The sequence below is a fragment of the Leptinotarsa decemlineata genome, unplaced genomic scaffold, assembly GCF_025532065.1.
Source record: "Leptinotarsa decemlineata unplaced genomic scaffold, Ldec_3_MD MMD2_tig00000690_RagTag_RagTag, whole genome shotgun sequence".
Classification (NCBI taxonomy): Eukaryota; Metazoa; Arthropoda; class Insecta; order Coleoptera; family Chrysomelidae; genus Leptinotarsa; species Leptinotarsa decemlineata.
Genome location: NW_027412554.1, coordinates 1,916,213 through 1,934,933, shown reverse-complemented (window position 1 = coordinate 1,934,933; position 18,721 = coordinate 1,916,213). Strand labels below are relative to the sequence as shown.

Genomic DNA, 18,721 nt, shown 5'->3' with positions numbered 1-18,721 from the left:
TTCAACACAACTATTCAAAAATTTCAAATCGATGAAGAAACCTTCAATCGAGATATCAAGCAAATAAAACAATCAATCTATAATATTTCAGACGATCTTCAATTGTGCTTCAGCATATTATGAAGCACAATTGAAAACATTGGAAATATGCGAAACATTAATGGAAAGCTATCTTTTCTTGGAATCAACTCTTGATGACATATTGAATTCAATAACATTCGCTAGATTGAAAATACTTCACAGTTCAATTATCACTTCTAATGACCTAATGAACTCACTTCAGGAAATTTCTCAATCGCTCCATAAAAGTGGACATCAAGTGGACAAAAGAATTGTTTTCATGTTAAAAATTCCATTGGTCGAACCAGAAACATACACTCTGTATCGACTTTTACCAATACCAATTCCAAATAACCGAACGGGACTTCATCACATATTATTAACTGTTCAAAAATATATTGCGAGAGATGACGAATCCTCGTTGTACATTTCACTTCAAAATTTAGAAAACTGTAAAACTCTAAATCATGGCGTAAGAATCTGTTCCGATCTACTACCCTACCCGATTGATAGCGAAGCTATATGCGAAGCCCAACTATTGAGAAGATTGACAGTCCTCCCGAAAAATTGCCAGTCTTCATTGATCTACGCTACGGAATACAATGTCCAGGAACTGAGTCTAAATTTGTGGCTCATAACAATATCTGAATTCCTACCAATCACCATTAACTGCGAAAATATGGAACCAGTTACACGAGTGATTAAAACCAATTCCCTGTTAAAACTCCAACCCGGATGCAGCTCATTCGTTGGAAGCACTAGAATTCACTCCAAATACTTCGTCGATAGATATAAGAACGTCACATACAAAAACCATGCCGTTCGAATACCATACAGCTGTTGCGATCATCTTCCTGAAAAACGACATCTTCCAGAACTGAAACCGCTGAAACTCAACAAAATCAACGTTGACGAGTTGAACATCGCTCAACATAAATTAAACCAATATTCCGAAGAATTGGGTAAACTTATCAACGAGCCGTTTGTGAACAAGCACATATCATGGTTCACATATTGCACTATAACATTGATCATTGTATTAATCATACTTTACATCTTTTGCAAATGTAGACGAAAAGGACCTATACGAATCGGTATAACATCCACTTCGAATCAACCACCCCCGGATCATTCAAGATCAGACAGACAACCATCCCGTATCCTATCGAGATTCATCCTCAGGAGAAGACCAAGTATCAACCTCCAGGAACCTATAGAAGAGGAAATCCAACTCAACACCAGTTTCCACAAGAAAAATGTTTTGTGAAAAGTTGCAGCAAAAAGCAACAACTTTTTGTATAAAAGGGGAGTTGTTATATGCGAATTAGCGTCTCACACGTATTAAATTACAATATAATATAATCCAATTTTCAGTAAAACCTGCCAAGGGGTTCAAAGAACTGCGCCTCTAGCAAATGGTTAGTTCAAAATAGTGATAACAATGCTTGTCCTGTCAGATTATTCATTAAATTATTATCAAAACGAGGCACAAATATCAAGACAAATAGACTATTTTTAAGGCCAAATCGTCACTGGAAGACAGGAAGCGATAACTGGTATGACAATATGTCTCTGGGTAGAAATATAATCAACGGATGGACGAAATCTTCTGCTGAAGCAATTGGCTTGGATACGAAACAGAGGAAAATAACCAATCACTCTAATAGAGCAACTGCAGTCAGTCAACTAGCTAAGAGTGGAGTTCAAGAACAGCAATTGTTGAAAATTACTGGGCACAATAATGGAAATTCCATAAAACCTTATTTGAATATTGATCAGGAACATCATAACCAAATAATTAATAGTATGCGTGGAAACACCTATGCAGTAACCGAGGCAAATACAGCAAGATCAACGGAATATCATTATACGAATTGTTCTTTTAATAACTGTGTGTTCAATAAATAATTTTGTTCGAATTGCAAAAAATTTTCTCACCGAATATCCCTCGAACATTGATAAATAACTCATAATTTTATCATAATTTCCTCAAGCACGTTATTTTAGGTAAAATCCCTCCGCCTTCGGCGTCAGGATGTTACCAAATAACGTGCTTTCGAAAACTGTGATAAAATTATTTCGTTAGTTATCAATGTCCTTGGGATATTATAGCTGAAAATTTTTTGCCAAAAAAATTATCCTATCAAATTTGTCTATTTCTAGTCATGTGTGTCGAAATAACCAATGAAACCATCATTACACTGATAACTACCCATGGATAGTTTTCATGGGTAGTTATCACGTATGTCATGACATTGCTAAGCAACCAACACAATAAAGTTGTTTGACATTTCAGTAATTCAATTTATTTCGAAAATGTCACTTCCTCGCTTTGGTGTTCAAAATGATGCGGCAATTGACAAAATCATTGAAGAAAATACACCAAAAAATACTGTCAATAGTAAAAAATACACTTGGAAAATATTTATGGAAAGATCAACGGAATATCATTATACGAATTGTTCTTTTAATAACTGTGTGTTCAATAAATAATTTTGTTCGAATTGCAAAAAATTTTCTCACCGAATATCCCTCGAACATTGATAAATAACTCATAATTTTATCACAACTTCCTCAAGCACGTTATTTTAGGTAACATCCCTCCGCCTTCGGCGTCGGGATGTTACCAAATAACGTGCTTTCGAAAACTGTGATAAAATTATTTCGTTAGTTATCAATGTCCTTGGGATATTATAGCTGATAACAGCTTCCTGCTAAAAGTGCTAATTGTGCAGTATCAGCAAGATGAACACTTGTGCTCCAGACAAAGCAATTGCTGACACTGTTCAAATATTGTTTTTCATACCAAACATATAAATAGACCCTGCGAGGTCAGAAAGATGTTCATTAACGATTTATTAATTCTCAAGTATAGTTCATATCAATTACTTATTCAGTTAATGTTCCAAGTTTTTCACATTATATTCAAATATTGTAATAAAGTGTTTATAAAGAAATAAACCAATTTTTAAAAAGTGAATTGTGAAAAACAAGATATAACATAGCTGATGGATGTCCGTCAGGGGTTTCTGCTACATAAGCACTGATAATTTTTGTCAGTGTAGCATGAAACTGTTCTAAAGATCCGTTTGATTGGGGTTAGTCTGTATTTGAAAAGAATATGCTTCAGTAAACTTTGTAAGTTCGTCTCTGATAGTTAAGACGTGTTTATCAGTTGAAAGTTATGAGATATCAATGTTGATACTTTCAACAGGTGTTTTGTTTTTGATGTTAGTACTGACAAAAGAATTACTGAGTTTTTTTGAAATTTTTTTATTTTCGACAGATTTAACATTTTTGAATATTATTTTCTATGTCTTTTGTTAGGCCTTGCCAATCATATTTTTGTTTTATTCTTCTCAGAGTTTTGTTTATTTTTCTATGAAGGTTGGCTTTACCAATATGATATTGATCTAGTAAAAAGGGTATTTGGTCACGATCGGGTGTTGAAATTGTTATCACAAAATATAAATTTGATATCACGTCTGCTAAAATGTATGAAAAAATTTCTTGTAAAGGTGGATCAGGATTATTTTCTACATGTAGGTTTCAGAGAGTTTGAATTTGTGTTGATCGAAATAGATGGATAGGAACATATGTGATAGGGTGTCGTTGGAATCAAAGGGCGTTGCAATGAAGTAATATTTGGAAATCATAGTCTTATTCGAATAGATCTTACATGATTTTACATGTACTCCCTGGAGTTTATTCAATTGGAAAATTGTTAATATTTTTTTATGACTTTCATCTAATAATTTAGAATTTGAAAATTAAATATTCGAGTAATCAATTACTAATATAGTTTGCCAAAGTTGGTGGAAATTTTGAAATTCTTTTTGTGAGAATTTCACGAGAGATGTCAGATGTTTCAGTAATAACCAGTAATAACCAATGTCACTGTTGTTTGTCAAGCTTTTTCTGTGAAATCCAAAAGCGTCTTTGAAATGATTGACCTTTATTCGAGATAAGGCGTCTGTGTTTTTATTATATTTTCCAGGTTTATATATTCGTTCATAATCATATTCTTCAAGTTTTAGTCTCCATCTGGCAATTCTACTACCAGGGTCTTTCATACTGAAGATCCACGTTAATGATCTATGTGTCTGTGGTCACAATATAATTTGAATTTTCTTCCATAGAGTTGAGGTCTGAAATATTTTACTGCCCACTCTATTGCGAGTTCTCTTTCAATAGTGAAATATTATGTTTTTGGGGGACGTAGTCTTTTTGTGATGAAATTGCTCCAAGGGCGAATGCGCTAGCGTCCGTTGTTAGAATGAATGGTTCATTGAAGTTGGGATATATTTGCACGGGTGAATGGATTTGAGTTCTCTAAATGCTTTTTTATATTCTTTGTCGAATAAAAATTGTTGGTTTTTCTGTAATAGTCTTGTTATTGGTTTTGTTATTTTTGCAAACCTGCTAACCCTAATGGCAAAGTTGGTTTAAATCTGCGGTAATAACCTGCTAATCCTGAGACATATTTAATTTCCTTTTGGTTAGTTGGTTCTCGATATTCAATTAAAGCTTCGATTCTATCGCTACTTCTTTCTTTAGAAATTCACATTTACAAGGTTGAATTTTGAGATTTGATTTTCTTAAACGTTTAAATTTTTCGGTTAAACTGGAAATTTGGTCATGGAGTGTTGCAGAATAGATAATTATGTCGTCTATATAAACGGAACATCTTTCTAATAGGATGTTATCCATAACCAGTTGAAAGGTTGAAGGAGAGTTCATTATACCAAACGAAGTACGAATGAATTCGCAAATGTCGCTTTTCTACTGAAAATGCTGTTTTTAGAATATCGTTTTCATATACTTCAATTTGGTGGAAACCTAAGGCTAAGTCTAAGGTTGCAAAGTTGGTATCCTGTACGAGTTGATCTAATAAGTCACTAATGTTTGGTAGGGGATACTTATCATCAACAGTTACTTGATTTAGTCTTCTGTAATCAATGAATACTATCCATTTTTGTTTTTCAGAGGCGTCTAACTTTTTTGGGATAACACATACTGGAGATGACTAGGCTGAATATTTGGTATTTCACTTCTCTCTTAAGAATTTGGGGGTACCGATGATATTTTGTGAATATTGATTTTAATATAATTTATCTTCTACTAAATAGAAAATATCGAAAAATTCGATACATAAGCCGTCTATTAGTTCTCTTTCTTAATCATTAAGATGTTCAAGTCTGAGATTAGTTTTTATTTCATTCCTTATATTAATGGGAGGTTCATTTTCATTTGAATTTTGAATTGGTTCTCATTTCAAGTCAGAGAAATCAATTGTTTTCTTGATTGGATTTGCATTTACGATTGTTGTAACGAATTCGCATTTTTCATTTTTCTTTATTAATGCGTTGGGAAGTCTCATTCTCTTTCGAATAATTTTATGTAATATTAGACAAAGGGTATTGGAATGTTCTGCCAGAGGCTTCACTAGATGTTCCTATTCACAGAAGGTCCAACAGGGTTTGACGATTGTGGTTGTCTTGGGATTCGCTGTCAGGCGCTGTCGCTGTTCCTAATCCACAGAACTCTCAAGACGGGGTTTTGTGTGTTTTCTTGTTTGTTGCGTTTTGTGGTGCTTGTCTTGGTTGTGGAGGATGAAATACTACTTCGTAACACTGCTCCACTGCGGATGAGTAACGGCTTGCGACTTACACGTGTTTCCTCAGCATCGAAGAGACCATCCTTCTACTTGGGTTGCTTTTGGTTCTTTTTTTTTTGACGATCTGGGGATCACCGGTGAATTCTCTGGTGCAACTTTTCTTCGCTTCAGTTTTTGGAATTCTACGTTTTGGAATTCTCCGTTTTGGGAATCCTTACGACTGCGCCACTTGTTATATTTGAAATTCTCAAATAAAATTTCCAAAATGTTTTAATTTACAAAATACCAAGATACACTATAAACTTGTCGACTTGAAACAATCGCTTGGCCAAATCAATGACGAGGCTCTGGTATCCCCTGTTTCTTACGACATAGTACTAGACAATGAGCCATTGTGCTATTTCATATAACGGAAATATCAAGAACAACGAAAATCATGCTAACCATGAGGTTAAATGGTTACAAAATCAATTAGAATACTTCCAAAAGAAGCACTTACTCCAAAACACCAGAACTACAACACTTTACTCCACGTGTGTTTCAAATAATGCTAACCATAAGGTAAATTGGTTACAAAATCAATTAGAATACTTCCAAAAGAAGTACTTATTTCAAACATCAGAACTACAACACTTTTCTCGATGTGTGTTTCAACAACCAAGTCTTTTGAAGATGAAGTAAACTAATTTTTTACTCTGAAAATGGTCTCTATTTATATCTAACAGAGTGCACTTTCTGGTACATTGAATCGATTTCGGATAGAAATTCGCAGAAAATTTTCTCGTAATAAAAGTTTCTGCTAACAAAGTAACCCATAGAAAGGTAAACAATGGGCTGTTTGGCAGCCGGCATAATTTTATTTTATTATTTACCACAGGAATTTTTGAAAAATTTCATTGAAGTATAAATCAATCCTTAGATGGTTTAGTATATTTGTTCTTTGATTTATACGAAGTGTCTATGCTGACTATGAACCTGACTGAACATTTTCAAGAATGCAAACAGAATTTTTGAAAGCTGCTTTCTAGTGTAAACCATTACATGATTCATCTGCAAACTAAACCCTCTATTGGTATTATTAACTTCAGTGTGTGGTACAATTTTATCGCCACATTATAATTGAATTTTACGAAGGAATTCAGTTTTTATTACGTCACTGATGTTTTGGCTGGTAACTTCACACCGGTTCGGATAGTTGTTTTGAAGAGTCTGTAGCGGCTTCAATTCATTTCAATTTATTATAGGAAGTTTTACTACATACCACAGACAAATAAGACGGGAGAGAATTCATTAATGAGTGATAGAAAGCTTTTCTATGTGTTACCGGTAGGTATTTCTATCCAGCTTTGTTGATGTTGAGTTGTTAATAAGAAGCTATTGAAAAGTCGTAGTCGATGTTATTCCTGAAAAATCAAACTATTGAGTGTTTGTGAAAACAAAGTAGAGAGTAAAACCTTCAGCATATTACTGATACAATAATTCTCCATAACTAACAATCCAAAAATATTTTATCTATATTGTGCCAAATTACTTCATATGGGTATATTGTACAATAACTAGCAAAAGTGCGCAACGTACTTGAAAAATGCTCATTTTATTATTTGTTCGTTCATTTTTTTGCACTCGTTTCTGAATATTTAGGTATTCCAAAAATAAAAAGAGTTCATTACATTTTTTGGGCTATGCAGGAGATCATTATTACTAAATTTCACTGCTATGTTACTACTATATATGCTAGTGGTCTAACTACTACCTGTTATTGATCGTACCTCTTTTTAATACTTCCAATTTGTTAAGTATGTTTTCTATGTTAGTGCTTATCTCTAATATTTATCTGTTTTTTATTAATACGTATACGCCCAAACAAAGGGCTGTTAGAAATACGACCTTTGTTGCTTTTCATTGCGTAATTTTTGTTCTGGTGTTGGGAAAGTGTTTTCAATAGATTCATTTTACGCCAGAGGTTCTAGTACGAACTATCAAATAAAGTCTCTGACCAACAATCTTCACATTCTGATTCGTTTGAATTATTAGGATACGACTAAACAACAGTATTCATACCGCACTCTGTAAATTCATTACGAAATGAGTAAAAATTACAATACTTTACTTGCCATACGAGTATATTCCATGATTCCATGAATAAAAGTAGAAAAGTAACCTATTGTTTTCAATGGCGAACATTGTTTTAGTGTTCGTTTACAAACACCCACAGTCCGGTTTAAATACCGCAATTAACATGAGGTAATCAAAGCGTTTGAAGGTCACCTTCACAGCGAAACTAATATAATGAATAATATTGGTAATGCTCTGTAGTTGATAGGATTCAGATTTCTGGAAAATAAAAAGAAACGAATATAAGTTACCAGTCAGAGGTTCGTCTAGCACATCAGTTCTCAAACTGTGGGTCGCGACCCCCAGGGGGGTCGCGTGGTGTGTCCAGGGGGGTCGCGGGATAAGGAGGAAAATCAAAAAAACAAATCAGTCATAGCTGTAGTTTTTATAATTAACAAAATTTACAGGCTACACAAATTTGTAATACACATACAAGTTGAAAAAGGTGTAATAATATTTAATGGGAAACATGAGCTTGTTTGGAATTAACCAATTTTTTTATGTCCGGAATGAGTTTTGTAATACACAAAAGAATGTCATTTTCCAGGGTCAAACGATTTCTTGATTTTGTTTTGATATTCACCATTTTGGAGAAACCTTGTTCACAGTTATAAGACGTAGAAAATGGCATCAAAGTCTGTAATGCTTTTGTAGACAGTTCTGGGTATTCATTTTTAATACCTATCCAAAATTTGTCGATACAAGCACTGTTAGAAGTGAGTTTTGCTGACTGATCACTTGAAATTTCGATCAGTTGATCATGTTGACGAGCAGTTAGCTCAGCTTTTGTTACGACTTGATCACGAACGGATTGACTACCCACAAAACCCCACTCGTATCCTTATTTGGAATGTAATCTGTCAACTGTTCAATCAAACCTTCGAGATGAGAAGATACTAGTAAGGAGAGAGATGAAGTGTCAGGGGATGTACAGTAGGATGTAGACAGAAACCCTATAAACTCTTGAGTTAGTGTAAAATTTTCAAAATCTTCTTTCTTAACTCTTGCGTTCCAAACACTGAGTTTTTTTACAAATGCATTTACTCTGTCTTGAGCATATATCATATTTTTGTCTGGTCCTTGTAGGGATAAGTTCAAAATATTAAGGTGAGAGAAGATGTCAGCCAAATAAGCAAGCTTAACCAACCACTTTTCATCACTGAAAAAAGTGGAAAGTTCGGGTTTACTATCAACCAGTGACTTTAATCCAAACAGTCTGCTTAATACATTACCACGGGATAGCCACCGTACTTCAGTGTGAAATAAAAGATGTTTATGCAAGGCTCCTACCTCTTCACACAAAATATTAAACATCCTACTTTGCAGCGGGCGACTTTTAATGTAGTTCACTATCTTGACAGCTTCATTTAAAACTTGCCGTAATTCATCTGGCCTTTTCTTAGCTGCCAAAGCTTGCCTATGTAAAAAGCAGTGAACCCAGCTTGCATTTGGTGTCAATGATTTCAACCTGGCAATTAAGCCACTCTTCTTTCCCGTAAGGGCCATTGCTCCATCACTACAAATTGAAACACATTTCTTCCAATCAAATTCAAAAGGTTCAGTTGCTTGAACAAACACCTTATAAAGACTTTCACCTGTTGTATTATTCGGCAGGGGCTTACAAAACAAAATATTTTCATGAATAGCATCACCGTAATCGTACCGGATGAAGCATAAAAACTGAGCACAGTTGGCAACATCTGTTGACTCATCCAACTGAATTGCAAAAAAAGTACTGTCTTTTATTTGCTTCTTTAGCGGGTTCTGAACATCTTCAGCCATGTCACATATTCTTCTTGAAATAGTATCATTTGATAACGGGATTTTTTTCAATTTTTCAGCATCTTGAGGACTGATTATATTTGAAACCATATCAATTGCAGCAGGAAGAATTAATTCCTCAGCAATTGTATGGGGTTTCCCTTTTTTAGCAATCTTCAGTGCTACCTCGTATGAAGCTTTAAGAGCATTCTTATTACTATTAGCAAGATCCGTAATGTTTACCTGTTGACTTCGAAGGGAGAACAGTTTTCTTTGCAAAAATTCCACTGGTTTGTCTTTCAAAGCAAAATGTTTAGTTTCTAGATGGCGTTTCATTTTCGAAGGCTTCATGCTTTCAGCTGATAACACTTCATTACACACCACACATTGAGGTTTGTCTGCCAGTTCAGTGAAACCGAATTGTATGTACGACTGGTCATATTTGCGGAATTTTGTCTTTCTGCACTCACTAGCACTAGCATCACTACTTGACGACGGTCTTCTTAAAAACTTATCCATTATACTTTTTCTAACTGTATTTGCTCGCAATACTACTCACAAGTACACACACAGTGTTGAGTGATCGACTCAAGAAGCCAGACTGTCATATCGTCTGCCGTCCACCGGCTAGCAGAGAGTGCGCGCGCAAACAGGCCCTATGAGTCATCATTGCTTTGTCATTGTTCGTGCCACGAAGTGAGTTATCCCACTTTCTCTTATTATAAACAATTCAAGTGACAACAATTTGTATTTATTTTTATTAGTTAATAGTATTTTTATGGATAAAACTTAGCCAATAGTGTTTTTTTTTCATTTTTGTTTATATTTAAAAATAGGGGGGTCGCCGAAATACTAGGTCTAAAAAGGGGGTCGCAGTGGCAAAAAGTTTGAGAACCCCTGGTCTAGCACATGATTTTCATTCATATGGCAGAACGGTCCTTGCAAAAGTTAACCGAATAAAACACCTACAAAACGGTTTTAAGGTAACACTCATTAGTCAGCAAAAATACAACACAAGCCGCAGTGTGTTACAGTGGGGCTTTGTCTACGTGATGGAACTGTTATTAGTTACCGAAGTTTTCTCAAAGATCAAGGGATCTTCATAGTGGATCCACGTTGGAGTAAAGACAAGTTTGGGTTTGATCTTCCTGCACTGATGAGAGGTAATACCTCGAAACCGGTCTCTAGGTGATCTACTAGATTGATTTCAGCGAGGACCTGCTACTATATGAACGAAAAGCGTCTGGTAAGATTACCCTCCGTGCGTGAGGTAACTTGCATAAATGTCTGTCGGAGATAATTCAATGTCTATCGTGGAGTTAGGTGGGAAAGTAATTGTTTTTCCGAGAGGCATTTACTAGATCTTACTCTGTAGAAACGTTGGGAGAGATTATTGTTTAGAGTTATATTTCCAAATATTAATTTTCTCAAATTAAACAGTAACGACAGAATATATTAAAAATAAAATAAAAACAACAATAAAAATTAATTGGCGCTCCGGGGCGACTTCATTGATTCCATTTGCTTTTTCAGCTGCAGGAAAACCCGGAAAAACCTGCAGCACCACATCATCTGAAGATCTTGATCTAACAATGTCCTCTCTCTTACAAAACAAAATGTAGGGTGTCTCCAGAGCGCCAATTAATTTTTATTGTTGTTTTTATTTTATTTTTATCGTTGTTTTAATAAAATGAATATATTAAATGTCAATATTTCTACATAAACCTCCTTTCGCGAGGAACTTTTTTTTTCTAGCTATGGTCGACAAATATTCGTCACTGGCAGTCTATATCCATCAGCACCCTCGTGGGCAAATATTGATCAAAATTAATTTCACAAAGATTATCAGATTATCGAGTGAAATCTTTTTATTTTTTTTATGGATTCACCTTTCACAAATAATAATGAATGTAAAAAATGATGATTACATCTGAAATGAAAAGTATCATTTACTTTTAACTCGCCTTTTTTTAAGGATAAAACACAAGTAGAATTCTTAAGGCGCTCTAAGAGCGGTGCCTGTGCGAAAGTAGCGATTCACATTGGATTTGAATCGCTGGAGATTAAATCACGCCGGACGAAATTCAACTATGTGATTGTTTGAATAATAAATGGAACGAAAATAACAAACAGCTGCTTGTGTAGCAGCGGAAAGACCGTCAGCTAACGCAGTGGAAGTACAGATTATTTGAGCAATGCAAGAATCTTTCGAGATATATTTTTGTCTTTTATTTTGAACGAAATGCATTATATATAAAATGATACATGAAATCAAAATAACAATCTAAAATGAAGGCATTAAAAAAATGAGAAAATTGAGATTGAGAACTTGGCAGAACTTATTCGTTATCGATGGTAAAGCTATCATAATTGTTCTCTGATGAATCGTCATCCGATCTGTCCTGTAGGAAATCGCTATCTTCATCTTGATCGAATTCTTCAGCTCGATTATCTTTACCATCATCTGTAAATGAACATGTTAATCATCAAAATTAGGCCAACAGAAATATAGAAGCTCAAAGAAATTGTCGGCGACAAAAATTCCGTACCACCCATATGTTCGCTGCTATCCGTCATACTGGTGATCTTCTTCGAACCATGTGAACATATTTCTCTTCTTTTTCTTCCCATTCCCAGTCAGTGGAAGACATGAATAATGTCATCGCCTTCCGCTGGCCTGGCTCGAAAGCCTTACAACTAGGCACCTTCCCTTTATTTAGCGCCACCACGGTCAAGGAAACCCCTACTCCTCCGAACTCACCCCCCCCCCATCGTGCAGTCGACGCTTAACGCCGGCCACACGAAGGAACGAAACCAGCGGGGTAGAAGACCCATTTATATTCATTACCCATTCAACAAAATACATCCAAATGTATAGTACCAGTTATCCAAATACATCCAAATGTTATAGTACCATCAACTTCACCTATTTAAACCGCCCAGATTGCCGGTATGAAAAGTTATTCCCAGATACAAAACCAACAGACGATTTATCTATTACATCGCAATCTTCATCAATCTCTAGTGAGTATGAACAAGAAAGTACTTCTTCCGAAGCGAGTTGGTCTCAAGATAACAAGGACAGACAATTTCAAAATGTAATGTGTAGTGCAACATTGACCGCTGTGGAAAAAGAGCCTAAAATGATGTTAGGACTACCTAAAGACAGTTACCATTCGATGAAACTATTAAGTGATAATATCCCAGTTCCCACTATGGACATTTGACATAGTTAAAAATTTACCTATCGCTTTTAGAGCACGGTATTCTAAAGTTGTTTTAATTATAGATTGCTTGGAAATAGAAATTGAAAAACCGTCCAATGCAATCCACAAGTCTCTGTCATGGTCACAATATAAAAAATGTAATACTCTGAAATACCTTATTTCTTGTACTCCAGATGGGTTAGTCAATTTTATTTCAGAAGGATATGGTGGAAGGGCTTCTGACATCATTATAGTAGAAAATTGTGGCTATCTAGAATGTTTACCTCCAGAAGCAGACATGCTTCAAAGACTTGTCTCATTTGATAGAAAATAAAAAATGTACCCTTATTCGGCCTCCTTCAGTGTTCAAGTCTACAGCAAGTACAAAACATGAGGTGAAGCAGTCCAAAAGAATAGCAGCATTAAAAATTCATGTAGAGCGTGTAATAAACAGGTTGAGAGAATTTCATATGTTGTTGCCTCATGCATGTGTACATCACAGCTTAGTTCCGATAGTAGATGAAGTAATAGTAATAGCATGTGGCATAATCGATATGCAAAACGTTTTAATAAAAAAATAAATAAAATTTTCAAGTGTTTTATTTTTATTCATATTGGTGTGGCACACTCAGAAGGTACCTAATTTTCAATGTACAAACTCCAAATAGAATGAATATAGGTTACAAGAAACTTGGCTAACTGACAACTAAAATTTCAACTTGTTCCTCATACTTGTAGTATTTAATGAGTTGACTTTCCATGTAACCGATGCTTTTGCTATGGTTTATTAGAGTTGGCAGAAGGTTTCGAGTATTCGCAGATGGAGAAGGTTTGGCTTTTGAACTACTACCTAACTCTTTAGCTCTTATATACTTTAGGGTTGTGCCTATCGTGGATAATTTGGACTTCTTCCAGTAACAGTCGATACTAGTAGAGGGAGGGTCTTCGCTACGCCTGTGCAGCCAAGCTATAAAAGCTATTGCTTGCTTACATCCACCTGAAAATTAAAAATATATATAATAATTATATTTTCTGAATAAACATGATCACATTTTGAAATCAGACTCTTTTTTTTATGAAACAAAATGTGTAAGTTGCAACTTGTGTTAATACTCATTCGTGCCCTCTGAATAATACTTTACCAATCAATTATATGTACCTAAATGTGCTGCGCAATCTTCACATTCTGCAGAAACAATTCTCTGTTCAGCTTCATCACATACAGCTGTTACAGAGTAACACTTCTGTTTCACATTATGTTCGGGAGTAATACGAGCTTTCACTACACATGTTTGCTTCCCTATTTACTTGAACATATCCAATAGCTGAATCGCCATAAGAATATCTTTCGGACCTAAAAACACAAATATTATCACGTTAGAATAAAAAGTGATTGTAAACAATTTTTATAAACAAATTTTTCACTCCATTATTTGAGGTTATGTACACTTTCTCAATGTTAGTAAGCAAATAACTAGAAAACTGAACGAAAAGCTGAAATTAAAGACACTTATATACAATAATTATTCAAGTACCTTGCAGCTTTGACGCCTCTAATCTCAGCTGAAGTGAAATCGGGATGATTTGCGAAAAAACTTGTCATCATGAAGACATCTATTCTCGGCAAATTGTCAGATTGTGCCATGACAAATCCGGCTTCAGTCATTGTATTTATTTTCTGAGACCTTCACAGTAATGATAAAATGATAATAACCAAATAACTGCTTGCAAAACTCTAATTAAACGGACGAACAATAATAGAATAGTACAGAACAGCATGTAAATAACCAGTGTGAAGGCAGCCATGGGTTTCAGCCACGAATTGGGGGAATTTACCATTAACGGAAAAGAGTGCGCCAAGCCACCATTGGTCGTTAAAATTCATTGCTAGCCATGAAAATTTGTCTTTTATAACAATAATTTCATGGCCAGCCATGGAAATTTTCACATGAAACGAAAGTTTTCAACGTTTTCAACAACAGTCCCTGTAACTCCTTCCATCATTTTGATAAAAGAATCATATCTTTTGAAAAATGTGTGCTGCTGGGGTTATTTTCACATAAAACGAAAGTATTCGGCGTATTCTATGATACCTATATGGTCCTCGATTTTGTCACGGAAAAATACACCCCCTGCAACCTCTTCAATCATTCTGATAAAAAAAATTATATCTATTGAAAAATGTGTGCTGCTGGAGTTATTTTCACATAAAACGAAAATATTCGGCGTATTCTATGATACCTATATGGTCCTCGATTTTGTCGTGGAAAAATATACCCTGTAAGGGTACAATCTCAGGGTTTTTTGAAAGGGGTTGCTGCTGATCCAATGAGACACAGGATAAGGTGCGAAACAATCTATTTTCAGTTCGAGGGGGAGACAGAGTACTTATTTGATTGTTGACTTAGTTCTAAAATAATTACAAATGTTTTAATAAAATAGTTAAAAGTAGTTAATAAAAACTTGACACACGTGTTACATCGTTTATAGTAATAAAAATCATTACCCACCTAAAATAATTACAGGCACGGGACTTGACGGTGAATCTTGTCCTTAAGGACCACAGTAAGGTAATTTAGAACAAAGTTCACTTTAAAGAGCAAACAAGAAGAATCTTCGAACAATCGAGCAAACATGGCGCATCAAAAACCGTTCTCACTCAGGTCTCTAGAGACGAAAAAGAATCTCGACAGTCGTTCATAAAAAACCTGACCCTGGAAATACTTTGCCAATGCAAAAAACCCGTTAAAATGAAATATTGGTTGCCTATCCCGGAGGGCATGATTAAGGAAGTAGTTAATAAAAACTTGACACACGTGTTACATCGTTTATAGTAATAAAAATCATTACCCACCTAAAATAATTACAGGCACGGGACTTGACTTATGATTAAGGAAGGTAGAAAACTGTCGCGGAAAAATACACCCCCTGCAACCCCTACAATCATTTTGATAAAAAAAATCATATCTTTTGAAAAATTTGTGCTGCCGGGGTTATTTTCACATAAAACGAAAGTATTCGGCGTATTCTATGATACCTATATGGTGTTATAAAAGACAACTTTTCATGGCTAGCAATGAATTTTAACGACCTATGGTGGCTTGGCGCACTCCTTTCCGTTCATGGTAAATTTCCCCAATTCGTGGCTGAAACCCATAGCTGCCTTCACTCTGTTATGTAAATAAATGTTGTTGACATGGACTTTGACGTCATCCTGAGATCCTACCAATCCCGTTGCGTTTTACCTAATTTGAATCTGTCTCGTAATTTTTACGTTTTTAATTATGAACTATTTAAAATTTATAAAGTATATAGTCATGTGAACCCATTTACATTGATCTGGTATCAAAATAGATTTTAAGAAAAAAATTTAAATGAGCTATTTTATATTACATGTATATGACCTATTCTACTGAACGCCTGTATCCTGCTCCATCCTGCATTTCCTTGTCTCCAAGCCCACTCTCTCTTTCACCACCTGTATTCATTGATCTGTTCAGCTCTTCCTCTATTTGGTCAATTTTTTCGCCCGATTTGTTCAAAATGTCTTTGACCGTCTCCTCCATAACGTTCTTCGCCTCCTGAATCGCCTTGTCCAACATCCGTTGCTTCTTGGCTTTCTTTTCAGGTGTCCTGGGAATCCTAGTTTTCGGTGTGAAAACTTGTGATTCGTCGCTGGACGAATCTCCTGTCCCGACCTTATTTTTCCGCTTCCTGAATTCCATATTGATTGCAAATTATCAATATGTATTCAAATATGTGCTAAAACACATTTATTTCGACGAATTATAATTTCTTTATCTCCCTTTTTTTTGCTTCGGGAGACAAAAAACTTATCTCCTTATTTCTTATCAGCTCGCTTTTTCGAACTGATTGTTGGTGTTTGCTCGATAAATATTAATTTCGAATATTTTTCAACACTTCTTGCCTTTTATGAATTCCTGATACGTGGGATAGAAATTTTCGACGGAAAATACTTTCCGGAAAGTTTATATGTATTTATTATAGACTGGTTTTTGTCACTTCAGTTATTGTGAAGTGGCAGTGGCCGTTTCAAACACATTCACCTCACGTTTTCGGTGTTTATTATGCACTAATTGCACCAAGTGTCACTATCACAAGTTTTACTTATATGCGTCCTATCAAAGTCTTTCCATTATCATACCCTGTCTGAAATACATCTTTCAAGTACTTATTTCACTGATTTATGAATTCCTTCTACAAAACTCTGCACCGCAAAACCCGTTCATTCTCTTCGAAGTCTGAGAACGAAGTGGAAGACAATAGGGGGAATTTGCATAAAAATTAGTCACGAAAATTACATCGACAATCAAAAGATATCATTGTAATAAAACCTTCATCACGAAAAAAATTAATGCTATTTCTATGGAAACATTCAAAGTTTACTAAAAATTTAAATTTCGTCACGTGACCGGTGGCCATTCCATTTATGTTGAACTGTTTGCGTTTGCTGGTTAAAAGTTTCTGTTGTTTATTATGATATTTTTGTCCAAATCTGCGATTTTTACCGTATTTAGTTAATTTTACACAGTATTAAGTGTGTAAATGCGAACAAACATGACCGACGACGGATTTACAAAAGGTCAATCCGATAATCTACCAGTTGTTGATATGTTTATGATTTGCTTTCAGTGAAGTACGCGGAGTTGAAATAGAAAAGAAAGTACAATTATTATTTGTTGTAAGTTTAATCACTATAGGTATATAAATTCTATGTACCTCTGTGACAAAAAATTAATACTCGTATACTTATGTAAAGTTGGGTGAAAGTACATAATATATTTCATAGATACAATATGCTATTGTTTTTGTATACCTCATAAATATATTATATATATATATATATATATATATATATATATATATATATATATATATATATATATATATATATATATATATACAGGGTGTCCCTGGACTTCCTCTTTTCCTCTCGGGAATGTATAGATGGGGTCAAAATATCACCAGTACTTCATATAACTTTTTTTCCTAAAATACTTCGTTACCAAGTAACGGGCCCTCGAAGTTACAAAATGAAAAATGTTTTTCTTTGATAACTTTTCAAGTGAATATTCAAAATCATCCAAATTTTGGTAATTGACTAAACAAATGAATTCCTTCGATGAGCTTTCATGCAGGAGTCAGTTGTTTTGCTACAAAGTCAGGAACGGACTACCCCCGATGGTCCACACCCCAAAACTTTGAAATGACAGATATTTTTCAATATTTTTCAACAAATTAAGGTTACGTGGACAATTTTATCATGCCATCATGCATAAACCACATATCTCTTCGGGTTTGCAATGGAACATGTTCCAAAAGTCCATTCAAATCGTTCTGAATGAACTCCAAATAACATTCTCCATTCAATCGGTCCTGTAGAACGAATGGTCCTATAAGATGGTTTCCTATGATACCAGCCCAAACATTCACGTTGAATTTCCGTTGGTGTTTGGTTTGCAATATCCCATGGGGATTTTCTTCGGCCCATATATGGAGATTATGAGAGTTGATAACTCCATCTCTACTGAAACCTGCTTCATCAGTGAATAAAACTCGATTAATAAAAGTCATATCCTCTCTTTGCCTATCCATGAACCAATTGGCATATTCCAGTCGTGCTGGAAAATCTTGAGGTGTCATGGCATGTACCTTCTGGATGTGAAATGGGTGGAGCAGTTGTTCCCTAATTATTCTATGAATAGTGGACTTGGATGTATGGAACTGTTCTGATAGATTTCTGATGCTCATTGAAGGATCATCAGCGACGACTTCCAAAATATTTTCCTCCAATACAACGGTACGTACAGTCCTAGGAGCGCCCTCACTACCTCGTTTTGGCAAAACTGTACCTACAATAATATCGAAATAAAACAACGTGCTCAAATTAATTATCAATTAATTTGAGCACGTTATCAATTAATTAATTAATCAAGCTGCG

General features: G+C 35.0%; 2 protein-coding genes across 6 annotated transcripts in view; both read right to left on the bottom strand.

Annotated features, from left to right (window-relative positions):
- Window positions 1-18,721, bottom strand: part of Gdap2 (ganglioside induced differentiation associated protein 2) — a 313,619-nt gene that overhangs the window by 280,408 nt on the left and 14,490 nt on the right. Inside the window, exon 1 of one of the 4 annotated variants that reach the window (XM_074174666.1) lies at window positions 2,584-2,672. The exons of 1 other annotated variant lie outside the window; for it this stretch is intronic. In XM_074174666.1, coding sequence (XP_074030767.1) covers window positions 2,584-2,616 — 33 coding nt within the window. In that variant the 5' untranslated portion in view covers window positions 2,617-2,672. Of the gene's footprint in view, window positions 1-1,998; window positions 2,047-2,583; window positions 2,673-18,721 lie in introns of those variants that run through there. 2 more of the 4 variants (XM_074174663.1, XM_074174664.1) reach the window with 2 other exon arrangements.
- LOC111515466 (uncharacterized) lies at window positions 11,768-17,587 on the bottom strand. Of its 2 annotated transcripts, XM_074174668.1 has the most exons (4): window positions 14,295-17,580; window positions 13,919-14,113; window positions 12,103-13,756; window positions 11,768-12,017 (listed from the first exon to the last, which is right to left on the bottom strand). In XM_074174668.1, the coding sequence occupies exons 1-2, from the start codon at window positions 14,423-14,425 to the stop codon at window positions 14,014-14,016; spliced, it is 231 nt and encodes a 76-aa protein (XP_074030769.1). In that variant the 5' UTR covers window positions 14,426-17,580; the 3' UTR covers window positions 11,768-12,017; window positions 12,103-13,756; window positions 13,919-14,013. The 2 variants fall into 2 exon arrangements, with proteins under 2 accessions (XP_074030769.1, XP_074030768.1); XM_074174667.1 differs by lacking the exon at window positions 13,919-14,113 and having other exon boundaries at window positions 14,295-17,587.

Coding starts and splice junctions, on each gene's coding strand:
- LOC111515466 (XM_074174667.1), bottom strand. CDS start 16,484: ATGGAATTCAGGAAGCGGAAAAATAAGGTCGGGACAGGAGATTCGTCC.